Genomic DNA, 17,162 nt, shown 5'->3' on the forward strand with positions numbered 1-17,162 from the left:
AGTTTAATGATTAGTTGCTGTTTAATTGCTAGCTGCTCCTGAGGTCAGAAACTTGCCACCAGAAATGCTTCTTTCACTCTGATCCTTGCTATGTTGTTTCCAGTTCACCGGAGTTCAAATATTTACCTGGCTAAAAATTATATCCCATGTATAAAAATTATATATGGTGGAAACATCAGGTGCGTGTTCCTAAATCTCATTCCAAGTTATAAGGTATGCGAGTTCAGCATGAAGAATAAGATCTTAGCTGATAGGTGTGTGGATTTTTTGGAGGGTATTCACTGTCAGAATTTCAAATGTCACTGAAGGGGATAAAACTGAGGTAGAATAGATTGGGCAGATCTGGGCTTTCCCCTCCTAAACAACTCATCTCTGACCTCTGTAATTTAATTGCCCAAGTCTCTCTGAATGGAGGCAGCTGTATTGGTTTACCACACTACATGTGTGGTCAGAGTCTGGCACCAGCATTCACTTTTTTTCCAGAAAAGACTGCAAATTCTCCCTGTATTCAAACCAGGCTACTGATATGCATATGCTTGGAGCTAAGACTGGCTGGGGGTGGCCACAGACCTTTGGGAGCTGCAGCTCCAAACAGCTGCATTAAGCTCTTCAGTGACACTGAAATAGGCACTAACTTTCAAGTGATAATCCCTTCTCTTCAGGAAGTTTGTCTTGAAAAAAACCTGAAATTCTTCTAATTCTGCTTATTTTCAATAGTTTGTAACATGCTTTTGTTTGCATCTGTGTGCCTTATGCTAGTGTCAAATTTACAACTCTGCCACAGTGAGTCACTGCCAGTCTTGGTATCAGAAACAAAGAGTCCCAGTCCCTTTGTGGGTCTGTGCCTTTATGAAAGAGGGAGGTAAATATCTCAAATATTTTAAAATCTGCTTGTCTGCATCCCATTTCCAAAACTTGTCTGCAGGGTAAGGCAGTCTTTGCCAAAGGTTACCCGGACTCAGCTCCCCCAGAGCTGGCAAGGGAGCTGTAATGCTGCATTAACGTTGCTGTGAACTGGTATTTCCACACATCATAATGCTGTGCAACCGAGATGTATCATGGGCTGAGGAGCAGAATAACCATGGTCGCTCATGGCTACGTGAGGTTGGGTGCGGAGGTGGAGTGGCCTGACTGCATTAATTCCAATTCCAGAGCAGGCTCAGTAAGCAGCCGTGCTGTCAAACATACAGTGCTGCTGGTAGTGTTACCTAAGAGGGGTTGCATAGAGGAGGATATTCAGATTCCAAACCTTTTAATGAAAAAAGGCCTTGCCGGTATTATCTGAGTGCCCAGCATTCATCTCCATGTCTGCAGTGTTTTATGTTGATTTTTCAACGCAGTAAGTGAAGTCTTCATAAAGTTCTTTCTGCTTTGTTTTCCTGACTAGACTCCAGAGTCTTCAAGGCAACAGTAACCCTGTCTTAAACTTCTGGGGGCTTGGGTGGGAAGGGAGTTTTGGGGTTTTTTTGGTGGGTTTTGGTTTTGTGTTTTGTTGGGGTTTTTTTTACACTGTTGCTTTACTAAAGCATATGGATAACACAAAACAGGTCATGCACAAAGCAGTCTTGATGCCTGCCTTTAAAAAAAATTACCTTTGGGTTATACAATGTCTGACAGCACCCAGAAATGTAACATGAATGAAATTCTTGTCTAAAAATTTTGGAGGCAAAATATTGGATTACCCAAGTTCAGTTGAGAGCTGCGTATGTTCATGACTTCATTCGTCTTACCATCTTACTCTTTTATTTTCTGCATGCATCATTTGAAAGTGTAGGTAAGTAGAGCATACTTCTAGATATACAGAATGGCTGGCCATCTAATGCAGTTAAACTTTTCATGATTTAATGGTAAAGCAATTGTCTGCTATTTGAAACTGAAGAGTTAGTTGTCTAAGAAGGAAAGAATAGTGAAATGTCTCACTGTAGGTTTTTTTTTCTTCTTTCTTCTTTCTTTTTTTTTGAGAGTATTAGTTTGGTGTAGCCAGCTGAAGTATTCTATATCCTCAAAACATGGAATTTTAAAAGACCGAATCACATTCCTATTTCTGTTTGAAAACTGGAGATTTTTTTCATGCACCTATAAATAGCAGTTTGTTTAGTTTTAGATTTTGTGTACCATGTGCAAGTACATACACCTACAGAGCTTGTCTACCTCTGGCTCAAGCCAGGCATACAAGGAGCTGCCATTGCAGAAGCTTCCCCAGCAAACAGTTTGGTCTACGGGGAACCTTCTCCCCAGGGTATCGGCATGGCTCTGTCAGTGTACCTGATGTGCAGTGCTCCCTGCTATTCCAGTTTTGAGAGTTTACTTTGATAATAATGCCCCAACCATTGAGTGATTAGCCATTGTCCACGTCTTTTTTTTTTTTTATTCTTAATCATTCTGTTTTATGATCTGCCGGTTGATAGCCTCGCAAATGCATTGGTGCAACAACTGTTTGTTTGAGCCATGCCAAGCACTGTGAAACCAGGGACGGTGACACACTCTGTGGGAGCCGATTCATATGAATTTCTGTGTATAATACTGCATATTTGTCAACACCCTGAATGCTTCGTAACTGGGCATTTGTGTCAGATTAAAAGATGAGCATCTCGTGGAAGCCATACAATAATGTTGGTAATTAATTATTTGATGCTATTAAGCAAGAAGTGCAACTGGTCCTTCTTCCTGCTGTTGATACTCAGACTTGCAGTGGCTCCTCTTGTAGCTTCCTCAGCAAAATACCTAGTGTAGTAAAATATGAGTGATTTGCTGCCTCCATATGCCACAGGGGTCTGCCTCTCACCGTGTACCCCTGCAGCACTTACATGATCTCTTGTAGATAGTTGGCAATGTATCTTGGATTCCTCTTCTGGAATGCACAAGGTTGCCTGCTGTCTCATAGGCACAGCTAACTATCAAAGGGGTGGTACTAAAAAGATGAGCAGCAGCTGCTCGCTGTACCAGACAACGCCAAAGCTTTGGTAGTTAGAAAGCAGAGTATTCTGAACTTCATTTTCAGCAAAGGGGTCTACCCCTTTGCACCAGAGGAAAGCCCTCTCTTGTGTTTGTGTTCTGTTCCCAGTTAACTTCCAGAGATGAGTAAGCATGCTTAGGAATGAATATTACTTCTACTGTTATCTTACTAACCCTACTCTCTAGGTATGGACCTGCTGACAAAGATCCTACAAAACAGGTTCTTTTTTTTCTCCCCCGAAACATCTTTTATTTTTACTAACACCACTTACTAGTGTGTGTTAGTAAAAACAAAACAAACTAAAAACCCAATAAACCCAAAACCAAACAACAAAAAATGAAAGATTTTTTCATACCCTCTGTTCTACATCATGCTAGTATACCACGCATTCTTATTTCATGTTTTGACAACTAGACAAATACAATTAGACACAAATGTATTAGACAACAGTGTTGCAAACATACTATTTTGTACTGTGTATGAATTTGAGTTGTCAAGATCTTTGTTTCTACTTCATACATAGTTTTTTGCAATAGTGTATAAAATACTGGATCCCTTTAAATTAAATCTTTGCTCAAGCATGTTTTTTTCCTGGAGTTGCTTTTCATTCTCTTGAAACAGGAGTAGTCATGGTAAACAAACAGCACCATCAAGTCTAATGGGCCTATATTTAGAGTGTCTAAAATAGAGAGTGACAACAAACGTGATATTTGTGGGTTGCCCTGAAGGGCTGCAGTGTCCTGGCATCACACTAAGTTGCATAATATCGGTTGACTCTCCAGACACTGGAAACGAGGAAAGACCAGTTGGATCATCCAAGGAATTTTCTGGCAGGGCAGGCTTGTTCCCTGTGATACCTCTTGCAGAGTATTATTTTTTGTCTGGCTTTAAATAATCAAGCAGGACTTCCTTAAACCAGGAGACAGCTTCACATTTTAAGGTTGCCTTTATATATAACCATCAAGCAGGATCTCCCTTATAATGGAAATCCATTTTTACACTCTTTTCCTTGGAAAGGTGTTACTGATACAGCTTACAAGTTATAAAAGATGTTACACAGAAGTACAGTTATATAGAAGTTATATATATATATATAGTTGTCAGTTATATGGAAATACAGAGAAGGCTTGAACAGAAGACGGCTTTCTCGCTCAGTGTTCCTAATCTCCTTTCCAGCCAACACTCAGCACAGGAAAACTTCTTTGCTTTCTTTCAGGACTGCATCACTTCCTCAATGGTCCTTGTCTCCCTCACTCTGAATCTGTTCTCCCATTTTGTGTGTATCACAGCTCAGCTAGATGAATGCCCATCCTCTCTGTAGGCATACAACCTCCAGTGAAGCATCTCTGTCTAGAGAATCCAGTTTCTCCCTTGTCTTCAATGTGGCTAGTGTTTGAGGGCTTGACTTACTTCTTTCTTGTTCGGCGTTCTGTTTTGTTTTGGTTTTTTTTCCTTTCCCCAGCTTTCTCAGTCCAAAATGAGTTTAACTTATACTGATTGATGGCAACTAATTATGCCCACCATTTTCAGTAAAGATTTTTCACCTAACTTCTAGCATGAACTTAGTTGTAATTCAGAAGATAAAGCCCTGATTTCATTTGTGCAATTGAAACCAGTCCTGAGGCATGGGAAGAATTATGCTGGCTCTCCTTTTACTAATGGCAGCAGGATCAGGTTTTGAGTTGTATGATGAATACTGTGTGAATACTGGTTTAACCCCAGCCAGCAACTAAGCCCCACACAGCCGTTCGCTCACTCTCCCCTGGTGGGACAGGGGAGAGAATCAGAAGATTAAAAGTGAGAAAACTCATGGGTTGACATAAAGAAAGTTTAACAGGTAAAGCAAAAGCCACGCGCACAAGCAAAGCAAACCAAGGAATTCATTCACCACTTCCCATCGGCAGGCAGGTGTTCAGCCATCTCCAGGAAAGCAGGGCTCCAGCACTCATAATGGTCACTTGGGAAGACAAACGCCATCACTCTGAATGTCCCCCCCTTTCCTTCTTCTTCCCCCAGCTTTATATGCTGAGCATGACGTCATATGGTCGGGAATACCCCTGTGGTCAGTTTGGGTCAGCTGTCCCGGCTGTGTCCCCTCCCAACTCCTTGTGCACCCCCAGCTACTCGCTGGTGGGGTGGGGTGAGGAGCAGGAAAGGCCTCGACTCTGTAAGCACTGCTCAGCAGTAACAAAAACATCTCGGCATTATCAAGGCTGTTTTCAGCACAAATCCAAAACATAGCCCTATACTAGCTACTGTGAAGAAAATTAACTCTATCCCAGCCAAGAGCAGCACAAACTGGTAAAGCAGTAATTTGGTGCAAGGCATATAGGCAGTGCTGGAATGTTAGCATACATTCAAGTCATACAAGCCAGGATGTGTGTTTACTAGAAGAGTGTTTATCATCCAGCACAATATTCCAGTAAACTTAGGTTGCTTACTTGATTCCCTGTTTCTTTTTTTATTAGTCCCAGTTTAGAAGAAGGATAGGTGCAGACAGGGCTTTGTGATCTGTGTTCACCTCTTGATGGCTATCTGCAGTGATGACAGGCTGCAATGACATAGTTGGTTCAAGGGTGATTAACTGTAGAATATTATGCTTTTTACATCAGAGAGAGAACTTAAAAACCACACCTGATAATCAACACAACAGCAAGTAAAGTACAATAGCTTTTGGAAGGTTTGGTAAATGGAGTAAATCTGGCTAGCTTTTTTGTGCACAGTTTAGACAGGAACATATGAAAGCATCAGTATCAGATGTGCAAACCGGGGTGCCCAGTGGGAGCTTTCTTCTGAAAAATATTTTCCTTGTATGATTCACTTTTTCAGGTTTGAAAGAAGAAACCAGTTTTTAAACCCAATTCCCTCCCCATACTATGGACTGGAATGTCACTTACTGTAGCATTCTGTTGTGCAATAGTTGTGATTATTGCAAATTCACCATCCAAAGCAGAGGAAGTCTGGAACACATGTAATAGTCAGGTGTGGAAGTCTGGGATCGGGGTGCTGCTTTGGAGTTCTGCCTCACGGAGGCCTTGAGAAGACAAGGGAAAGTGGTAAGCACTGTGCACCTGCCCTCTCCTAAGGGGATGCTACCAACCTCTCCCCCTTACTACATTTAGATTGCTTGTTGCCTACTGTTATTACCAACAGAACTTCACTGAACAAAGAAAAACCTGATCCATAAAGTGATTCTGAATTAGTCTAGCCCTTGGGAAGTCAAACCCTTAAATTAATGTTTTGTTTATTTTTTCTCCTATTTGTGCAATACTGACTGGGAAAAAAAAAAAAATCTCAGATTTTAGAGATGCAAATGTTCTGCTAAAGAAGTTGGCCTGTTGCCTCTTTCCTGTGATGTTTTCCCAGTCTAGTTTTAAAGCACTGTTGTTCTATATAGTAAGAGAAGCATTTGACTGATCTTTGCCTCAGATTCTAGTTTGAGTTAGAAGGCTGGCAGTTTGGGAAATTATCCTGCAAGTTTTAATGCAATTACATGACTGGAGGCTTCAGTTACACTTTGAATGTATTGTGGACCCATAGTGAGCTATATTTGAAGTCCTGAAATGTAGAGCTTCTACTTTCCCAATGTGACTGGGGATGTGAACTATCACTGCCAAACATTTTGTCTGGCATGCTCCCTTGGCTTCTGCCTGTTAGACATTACTTCCAATTGTAAAAAAGAAAAAAAAAAATAGATTCGCATTCTTTTTCTGTATTTCTGCTCTTCTGCAGTGCCTTTCTACATTTCTCAAGTTCTTGGGAGTACAAGTAATAGAAGAAAAGGTTGTACTATTTTCCTCCAGTATCAGGTTTTGAATCCCTCTAAACAGTATCTTGTCTGACTGGTTCTTGTTATGAGGCATCCAGAACCCATGAAGTATTTCTAAGGTATGGCCTTCACAGAAGGAGAGAGACTATTGCCTTCTGAACTGCCTAAATGTCCTGGTACTGCCTGCAGGAGAGCATCTTAGGTGTTTTCTTTCTCTCTGGAAAACAGAGGAGCTTCTGTGACAGATAAATTGTGGCATAGAGGAAACGGCAGCTGTTAACCTTTCAGATATTAGCCTTGACACAAATATTCCTGAGGGAGATGCTTATGACTTTCTTACCAATGCAAGCCTTACAGGCTCTCTTCTCTTACTGTCAGGACATGTGAGCTTCCAGCAAAGCTGAGGTGTGTTTGTTGGCCATGGTTTTATGTGTGGTGGTTGGGTTCTTGTGGCCTAGAGAAAATAAGGGCATTCCAGGTCATCTCAGCTTTAACACTACTTCTGCCACTGACTTACAGTGTGGATTTAGACAGATCACTTCATATCTATTGGAATAATTGGATATGGTCATTAATTAGTGTGGCTGCACTGTGTCCCACCACTGCTTTTCTGTCATCCAGCGTGCCAGATGGCTCTAGTCATCTTCAGTATCACATTCTGCTTCGCTCCATCTCTGTCTAAAATTGCCAGGGGACAATCAATAGTAATGACCTACCCTGTAATGGCACAAAGTGGATTTGACCAGGCTCTGAGAAGAGAGGAAAATCAAGTCTCTTGTTACTGTTCACTTAGGTGTAATCTGTAATAGGCAAAGCCATCCCTGCTTCCAGAGAGGCTGCGTGAGTTTCACATGGGATATCTGTTTGGCTCCCTTTGAGCCCTAATTCTCCCTTATATGTTGAGAGCTTTCATATAAATGAGTGTTACATGCACCAGGTAGTAACTGAGCTTCTTAAGGTACATCTGAAGTCATGGAGCTCATATAATAGCATGTATGAATCACAGCAAGTAAAACTGGTGTAAATTCTAAAACCTGGTGTTAGCAGGGATTTTCTTGGGGCAATTTATTAAGCTGGGAGAGCTGTATACATAGAGAAAATAGGATTGTCAGTACTAAAAATGCAATAATCGAATAACCAAATATGACTTTATTCTTGTCATCATCTAAATCATTTGTAAGGTAATCTTACCTCAGGCATTTAGGCAGAGGCTGGTGCAATGATTTTTTCAGTAGTAATAATAAAGTCCAACTCCATTTCCTTTATTTCATTTGGTTTCTCAAGTTTTGCGTTTTTTTCCGGTTGTTTATCACTGGGTTTTGTTTCTACTGTGGCACCCTGAAGTACTTGGGACTTTCTTTTGATGCTTAAGAACAGATTTCCAATTTGGAGTTTGTTTGTTATTCAGGTCATGATGTGCTGATGGTCAGTGCTTGTTACAGGCCAAGTTGAGAGGAAGAGCCATGAGCTCTCTCTTACTTGGAAGTTTGCCCAAGACAGCAATCATTCCTCGGTTCATGCTACTAGAATTGTTTCGTCTGTACAGGATTGCCAAACACGTGGTCGGGATAAAATTACATATTTTTCCTTGAGACTTTCCTGGTGTTAGAGAAACTTGATTGTTACAACAAAAGCCATGGTCAGAGTCTTTACTTTTTTACTGTCCCTTTGGCTTAGTTCCTTTTTCTGCTACGTGGAACTTAACAGCTTGTCTAGTTGTTTTCCCTTCCATGGTCTCCTACAATAACCAAATGCAAAGAACAGTAGCCAATTAATGTTTATGTCCCTGGGATTGTAAGGGAAGGTATAAGCAAGAAAAACAGTATCACTGTATGAATTACAGCATTTTTTTCAGTGGTGCTGCTATGTAAGGCAATAAATATACTTGGAGAGTCTATAAATTTAGCACAAACTTGCTATTGATACTACATTTGCCAAACAAAACCTAAATTTAATCCTCTCAATTTTTATTCTGTTTTTTTTTCTCTTCCTTTTTTTCCATGTAGCTGTAATCTGGTAACTCTGGGTAGTGGTGATAAAGCCTACTGCAGCATGCCTCATATATATGTAACTTGAAGCAATTGGAGAAATGACCCTTAGTGCTTAAAATGATTAACTGCGCTGTTTCTTTTGAGCAGAGTTGAAATGTACTGAGAAACAATGTTTGAGTCTGCTGTCCAAACAAATGAGTACTTAAATACTTTGAATGGTACATTTACAAAAACACCATTCCATTACAGATAATTCTAAAGTGTCTCAATAGTGCTATGAACCATTACTACTGTTGGTGTTTGTACTCACATAGTGTGTAAAAGTCCCACCTAAAGTAAGGGCTCATTGTACAAGGTGCTGGGTGTGAGACTTCTGGCACAAGATAATTATGTCACTTGCTCAAATATATGTTTTTGGCCTAGCAAAGTAAAGGGAGAAGGATGATGATATTCCTTTTTATCTGAGCGGAGCTGTACAAAAGGGCAGATAGGTAAGCATGTCACAAGAAGAAATGGCTATAAACTGTAAATTTACATAGATTTGGAATGACAGGTTTCTAGTTATCAAGGCAGTGTTGTCATTTTAGAATGAACCTTCATCAGTTTTAAAAAAGGATTATGTAATGTAGTTGATCAAAACAATACGAGGACTAAACAGGCAAGGAGTTTTGTTCCAGCTCTATGATGTCTGCCCTTTGGAGAACTGAAAATAACTGTCACCCACTTGTCACTCAGATTTACATGTCCCACTGTGAAACTGTAATGTAAAAAAGGGACACCTGAAGCAGACATTTCAGCTTCTCAGAGTTTTGTTGCCTCACAGTCAAATCACTGCACTGGAATTGACGGTAAGGATCACTGGGATCAGCATGTGTAACATCTGCTTTACCTTGTATTTACTGTGTAATAGTAACAAACAAACTTTTGATTCACAAATTTTTTTGACCAAAAATCTGATAAATTACTTAACTTTTTTTTTAACCAATTCAGCACCAAAAGCTTAGTGCATATAATAACACAAATCCAGAAGTAACAAAATCTAAGCTGATACAAATTCTATTCATCTAGAGAGGGGTAATGCTGGCGTGGCCTGGGAATATCTTGTTCCAAGAAATGTGTTTGCATCTCCTTTTGCTTGGGCTGTACAGCATAAACTTTTGCTTTAACTGTAGCATACTTGGAGTATAGAGGATCCATTTGTTCCCTTAGTCTTTCTAGGCTCCGAAATCCATTTTGGTAGGAATAGCCATGGATGTTTGAGAAGTCTGAAGGACAGGGAAAAAAACCTCCAAAATTCGCTTGCAGAGTATTCGTTGCAGTGTTTAACTAGTGTGTGCTGATTGCTTTGCTGCGGAGAGGATTCAGGTTTATCCACAGCGTCAAATGGTTCCTCTGGAGACATGTACCTTTGCAATAGTTCTGCATATTGCGTTAACTGAATGCACGTTGGCAGTGGTATTGTGCTGGCTAAGGCTCTTTAATTCACAGTAGGGTTGGCTCAGGTTTTTTTCTAAGGATGATTTTGGAAAGTGAAGAGAAGTGAAAAATAATTTGGGGATGAAGTTGTATCTTTTCCACATAGTCTGCACAGGAGTTAGCTGTACATGGTTCATAGTTCTGTACAGGCATTTAGGTCAGGCAGTGGGATTTGTTGTTTTCTTGTGAAAGCTGAGAGAATGCAAAATTCCATCTTTTTAATAATTTTTTTCATCCTAACATATGCATCCTCAAAGTGCCTGTCTTCTGAGAATCTTTGACATTTTGGTCTACTCAGGCTGACTTTCCTCTCTTTCAGGCTGCTTGTCTAAAAGGTGTGATAACCCTGATAAGTCAACATAATCTGCTTTATTTACCAAACTGGGAAGTCTGTAGAAAATTCCATCCGTAGGGAAGTTGTATAGCTGGAGTACGCACTTCATGCCACACTACATGGTACTCTGATGCTTTTCCGGGCTTGTAGTGCTCACTATCTGTTTTAAGGTGTTTAAGTTTTGCTGTCTGATACTGAGTGGATTTAGAAAAGTATGTTTGTCAGGGGGCAGTAGAGTAAAAGAGCAAATCCATCCTAAAATAATGGTGTAATTCTCCCACTTATCAGCACAGCTGAAACAGTCCATTTTCTTGCCTTCTTTCATGACTTTTTTCCCTTGACATTTTTTTTAAAAAAGAAGGTGGAGCTTAAAGGCAAGATAAACTGTTTTCTTTTTTCATTTCCTGCCATTTGATGCTTCCGTCACGACTTTTCCAGGAGAAAGGAGAGGTCAGTATTCAGTTGTCTGGGAAAAGAAGACTCAGTTACAGATATTTAAACAAGCCCCAAACAAACAGTTTAGTTGGTCACACGAGGAAAGCAAGATACCAAGGTCATCCTCTCCTTCCCTCACATAGCATCCAAGTGACCCTAAACATCTGATTATTCTTTTTCTCTTAGCTTGCCTCTGTGTTTAGCTTTGTAGTTTCTGTTAATAGCACCCAAAATGGATGCTGTGCGAAGCAGGCAAAGGTATCTGCCCACACTGTGTGAAGGCAGACGTCCTGCTAGGGAGTGGAGGAAAAGGGGTTGGGGCTCCAGTGCAGCTGTTTCCTCCAGCATTAGGGAATTGGTTGGTAACAAGGGAAAGGTATGCAGGGTGACTGGCTGTGGGGTGGCCATAGGCTCTGGAAAGTCTACGGGGAGGGGATCAGTCTTCTGGCAAATTGCACTGAACCATCAGGATTGTCTCCAGGAATCCTTTTTTGTGTTCCCAGGAAACTGTACATTTTGTGTTCAATTCTGCTTGGAAAGATTCATCTTCAGACAATGAACATAGACCCATGAATCCTCTCTGGGGGTCAGGCTGGTTTGTGAGTTCCAAAATTTTGAAAGTTTTCAGCAGTTTCACACAGCTCTTATTTGCTGACTTGCCTTCAGCAGACTAATAACTTTGTGCCCCTGAAGAGAATAATCATATTGGAAGCCATTTAATGATCTACTTCCTGCAGAAAATGCTTAAAGACTGAATGCATTTAAATATCGGTCTGCTCCTTGGACCTAAATGTTGTTAATGTAGGGTAAAGAGAAGTCTCACTGAAGTACCTGTTCTTGTACACCAACATAAAGTTTCACCCCAGAAAAAACTTTAGTTAGGTGGGAGACAGCAGACCAAGATATGCCGCTTAAAGACTTTAAAACAGCCAAGTCTGAGTTTTAGTATTCTCAAGTACTTGAATACCATGGCAACAAGAGCTTCAGTGCTTGACATAACTGGGGACAGAATTCACATGCTTCCCTAGGAGGAGGCAATAGTCCTCTGAGAGTTTTGAAGTAGTCTGCAAATCTGAGGCGATCATGGGTGCTTGTCAGAATTTCTCTCCCCAGACCTGATGTACTGGGTTTGTGTGGCGGGATTTTGGTAGCAGGGCTGGGGCCGCAGGGGTGGCTCCTGTGAGAAGCTGCTGGAAGCTTCCCCAGCTCCAAGTCAGACCCACCGCTGGCCAAGTCTGAGCCCATCAGTGACGGTGGTAGCGCCTCTGGGAGAACAGATTTAAGAAGGGAAACCTGTGGGGGGGAGGAGATTAGAATGTGAGAGGAACCCCTCTGCAGACACTGAGGTCAGTGAGGAAGGAGGGGAGGAGGAGCGGGGGAGGAGGGGATGCCCCTGCAGCCCGTGGTGAGACGGCAGGCTGTGTCCCCAGCCCGTGGAGGGGAGCGGGGGAGCAGATGCTCACCTGCAGTCCGTGGAATACCCCACGCTGGAGCAGGGGGATGCCCCCGAAGAAGGCCGTGACTCCATGGGAAAGCCTGCGCTGGGGTGGTCTGTGCCTGAAGGACTGCAGCCCTCAGAAGGGACCCACACCAGGGGAGAGGAGCGAACGAGTGGCCTCGTGGTGCTTTGTTGCTAGCTGGGCTTAAACCACGACACCTGACCTTCCCAGTTACTAGCCAACAACCAGAGCACTTTGCAGTGCCCCATTCCCTCTAGCAGATTCCCAGATCTGTGCAGGGTACAGCCTGTTGCAGTGCATCCTAACTAAAATTGCTGCATCTGTGAAAACATTTGCTGCGCTACAGCAAAATCATGCTTAACTCCAGACAAGATCTAAGATGTTGGTTTTTAAAATTAAAACTTGAAGTTCCAGTCAAGCAGCAGAGTTGAAAATGCAGCTAGCTGAGAGGGCATCTTTTCATACCCACACCGTGATAAGATTCATGGGCAACCAATCCCCATCCCAGAACCAGCTACATAGATGTTACTGGTAATGAGACATGCAGCTTATTGCCTGCTCTTGAGAGGGATCAGACATTGTAAGTAGCAAGATGAGCAAGGACATGCTGACATCTTGGAATTAGGATTAAGTTACATCATAATCAAAATTTGCTAAACTTGGGAGAATCTCCTCATCACCTCTCTTGCTGGGGTTATAAGAGGCATGGCTCGCTGAGTAAGGAATAAAACATTGTTTTCAGTGATTGACTGTTTCTAACATGAGGATGTTTGAAGGCCCTCAGATGCTTTAATCAATGAGTTGCTTAAGTGTAGTCCTCCTCTAGACACAGGTGACATTCTTGTCTCAAAGGTGGCAGTACTTTGACAGTACTGTACCTGTGGTACGTAAATAGGTTTAACATTCTGTATTATTAAAATGTTGGCACTCATTCCTCCCATTTAATTTTCTAAAAGACATAATTTACTCCTTTCTTCTCTTAACAGCACTTGAAAAGAAAAGAAAGTGCAAAGGAGGTGTTTCCCTCTATTGGCTCCTCTTCACTGTACCTCTTTCCCATTCTGTTTCCCCCTTATAATCCCCAAGTGAAGATGAGTAGCCTGCTGCGAATATGACGTCTCTGACTAGTGTCATTGCCTCCCACCAGTCTGAGTGGGTGTCCTTCACTGATGAGCTGCTCCTCCCTGTTAATCCACGAGGTAAGCTGTCTCTGATTTTCTTTGAACCTTGTGAGACTTTCTTTGTTTGAATTAGACCAACTACTGTCATATATCTGGCATCACAGAGCTTGCCTTCTAAGTGGAAGCAGCATGTGCAGAGGTTGAATTATCTGCTGCTACCCCTATGTAACAGGAGAATTTGGGCTAAAAATGTAAAATACTCCCCTAATGTGAGATTTCCTTAGCATAGATCTATTACAGGGTTTGGATCTGTCCTTCTTGATTCAAGGCAGTATCCAACTGACTACGGAGTAAGTCTCACCTATTATAATGAAGTGCAAAACTATGCCCAGTGTTAGACTAACAACTACATTAGGTGAAGGAAAATTTTCTACTTACATTTAATGGCAAATTTTAGATATTTCAATAAAAAACAATGAAGTAATGGTGAGTCCTACCAATCTCTCTATTTTGTCTCTATTTTAGGTAGCACTGAGGAGCCTTTGGAGAAATGTTTTTCTTCCTCAGACACCTCCTCAGAAGAGAACCACAATGCGGATGGAGAATTTCAAGACCTCTCCCACACAGAGCTGGAAGGTGTAGCTGACCAACCCAAGGTGGATACTGCTGTGCTTGGGAACCATGTGTGTCCCAGTGCTGATCTGTTGTCATCCATCAGTGCTTGGGTTCAGTTTGAAGATGCACCATGGACCAGTGCTCCATCAACCCACCCACAAGCAGGTGAGGCAAATGCATGAAAAGGTCCATTCCAGTAACCTAACAGAATACAATGAGAGCCTAGAGGACTTTTTGCTTGCTCTTTGATTTCTCAAAGCTTGAACTTTGACTAGTTTGTACTTTAAAACAATTAATGTTATTAGAGTTTCAAAAAGGGCTCATAATTTTGTTCTGGGTTGAACTAGCAGTATTTTCTTTTCGTAAAGAAAATCAAAGGCTTCTGTGATTCATTCCACCTATGTCTTGATCCTGGAGACTGCCAAAATGCATTCATGGGGAAACAGCATAGTGGTGTTTTCAGTAGTGACATTTCTTATGTACAGGTGTGAACAGCCATCTAAAAAGTCTGAGCCATGTTTGCCTCTGTGATCGGGAACTGAAAGAATGGTGATCACTGTCCTCTGTGGTCATAGTCTTTATCTGCTCATAGTCCCCATATGGTTTTTGCCAGAAGCTTAATGAGACCGACAACTAGCGTGCCAATGCCCATCAGTACTTTCTGCTGTCTTTTGATGCTATGATTTAGCAGCTGGAGAATTACAAAGACAACTGAAGTTGACCCTAATTCCAGGACTGCATGCACTTTTCTTCAAATGTAAAAGTTCTTTCTGACATACTTTAAATGTGCATGCAAAGCCTCTGGCTTGCCTCCTCAGCTTACACTAACTGATATGGCTATATGAGCTTCTATCTTTTCTGTACAAACAGACTTCTGTCCCTCCTTGCAGGAGGCTGTGGAGTAATCACCAAAGAAAACATTAGTTTACTTTTTCATGTTTAAATTGAGATTGTCTCTTAATAATTCCACTTCATTACTGCTAGTTATTAAAGCAGTTCGAAGACATAACTTTACTCTGCTCACCAAGTCCATCAAATACTCCCTGTGACACAAATAATACTTCTGTCAGAAAACTTGGATTGACAACTTTGGGTTGGGTTTTGGGTAAAACCCAATGGTTTTCCATCTGCTCTTTTTATGGGTGCTACAGTCCATTTGAGACAGTGGTTAGATCTTTGTGCAGGAGAAGTGCTTGAATCTTCAGGCTAAAAGAAGTTTCTCTTAAGCTCTGCTTAAGACCTTCTTATCTTTATATTTATTTGTTGGCTATTCTTCTCAGTTGTAAATGCTCACTGACCCTGGTGATGAGGAGAGAGGGAAGAGCACCTGTAACCATAAATCTGTGAAACTGAGGTGCTCTACCTCTCTATTATTTAATTTCATGGTTAGGTGATCCTTACTCTTACTCATACAGCCACGTACTTTTTCAAACAGAGCTGTTGGTTGCTCTGACACCATATTTTCTTGCTAATGTTGTGATGTCCCTGTTGACTAGAAAACTCTAAGTACACCTTCTTATTAAATGAAAAAAAATTATTTGCTCAGCCTAAATAAAGCTACCCATAACAAAGAGAATTCCATAAAAGTAATTTTGTGGTGTATTACTTGATTTCCCATCCTTAAAGGGATGTGGCCCAGTCTTAAGGTCTGTGCTTAGCAAAAACACTGCCTCTTGGTTTGTGTTTTCAGTCACAGGGGACACAAGGTTGTAGGCAGATGTCTAGGATATCCAAAAGAGGTGATCAGAGAAGTCTTTCCAAAAGCATTGCGGTTTTGCAGAAGGCACCCATTTGTGCCCCTGTAAAGGCTTGTCCTGTGATCCATGCCACTGAGTGGGTATTTGCACACTAACTTCTAGCGTCTGAGTGAGATTCATGGAGGATGGTTCCCCTGGCATTCAGATCAGGATATATTCATCCTGCATGGGAGACTGTTATTCTCTAACTATATAGGAACCCTAAGGAGGTGATATGGATATTTTAAGATCCTTATTTATGAGCTAGTCCGATTCCTATTCTGGACACTGTATTATAAATGGCCAGACCAGTGCAGCTGACAGCCTCTAAAGGGAAGGTCGTGGGGCAGAAAGAGATGACAGATCTTTGTCTCTAGCCCTCTACTCTGAGGGGCTTTTGACAGCAAGAGGTAGGATAAACTTCAGCCTTGTTGTTCTCAATTAAACTGCAGGTCACGTCTTTTTTCTATGGGCGGCAGCAAAGCTGGAGACTTTGTGTTACAACGACGATACGCTGACACGCTCAGTGGAAAGCCTGTGGTGACAGCAATTATTCATTTCCAGTAGCAAACAGCCCACATAAGAACAATAGCGAATAGCTAGTTGGGAGGGGGAAGAGTATAAAGGCCAAGTATGGACAGACGGATCGGTGTGAGAAGGATGGAGATGTTTGAAATCTGTTTCCTGTGCAGGCAGCTGTGAAGAGCAATGTCCTGAAGGCACAGCACCCCCGGCCGTGTTCCTGTCAGGGCTCCAGCACTGTTGGGAAATCGTCTGTCTGTCTGTCCACGCTGAAGCAGCTGCACAGCTGACTAGATAATTACCCAGGCTGATGGCCAGACTGCCTGGAAACACATTTTGAAAAGTGCTTGCAAAGTGGCATTTCCAGAGTGCCATGAGAGCGGAGAGGGGGGGCCCTAGGAGAGAAAGAGATGCTGTCTTCCTCCAACCTTAGGGCTACAGTATTTTTGCACAGGTTCCCCCAAAAGCAAATCTTTGTCCCAAAGTGCTCACAGTCTAAAAAATAGTAATTTAAAGACAACTGCTGTGTAGTGATTATCCTATAGGAAATACGTTTAAAAGAAAACCAAGTCTAATGCTGGACCCTTGTGCTGGGAACAGTGAAGACATTATTGGGGGAGCAGAAATTAGGGGGATTGATAGCAAGAAACAGGGTTGAAAACACAGGCAAAGAATTCAGAAGGTGAGAAGAAAGGTCGAAACCTGAGCTATAGAAATGAAAAGTGACCATTGTGAGCCTCATAGTGG

General features: G+C 41.8%; 1 protein-coding gene across 2 annotated transcripts in view; it reads left to right on the plus strand.

The window, feature by feature from the left end:
* Window positions 1-17,162, plus strand: part of STON2 (stonin 2) — an 83,276-nt gene that overhangs the window by 9,562 nt on the left and 56,552 nt on the right. For both annotated transcript variants that reach the window (XM_075030037.1, XM_075030036.1), the window contains 2 exons: window positions 13,408-13,620; window positions 14,068-14,322. In XM_075030037.1, coding sequence (XP_074886138.1) covers window positions 13,533-13,620; window positions 14,068-14,322 — 343 coding nt within the window. In that variant the 5' untranslated portion in view covers window positions 13,408-13,532. The remainder of the gene's footprint in view (window positions 1-13,407; window positions 13,621-14,067; window positions 14,323-17,162) is intronic.

This window comes from Buteo buteo, chromosome 6 (assembly GCF_964188355.1).
Source record: "Buteo buteo chromosome 6, bButBut1.hap1.1, whole genome shotgun sequence".
Lineage (NCBI taxonomy): Eukaryota > Metazoa > Chordata > Aves > Accipitriformes > Accipitridae > Buteo > Buteo buteo.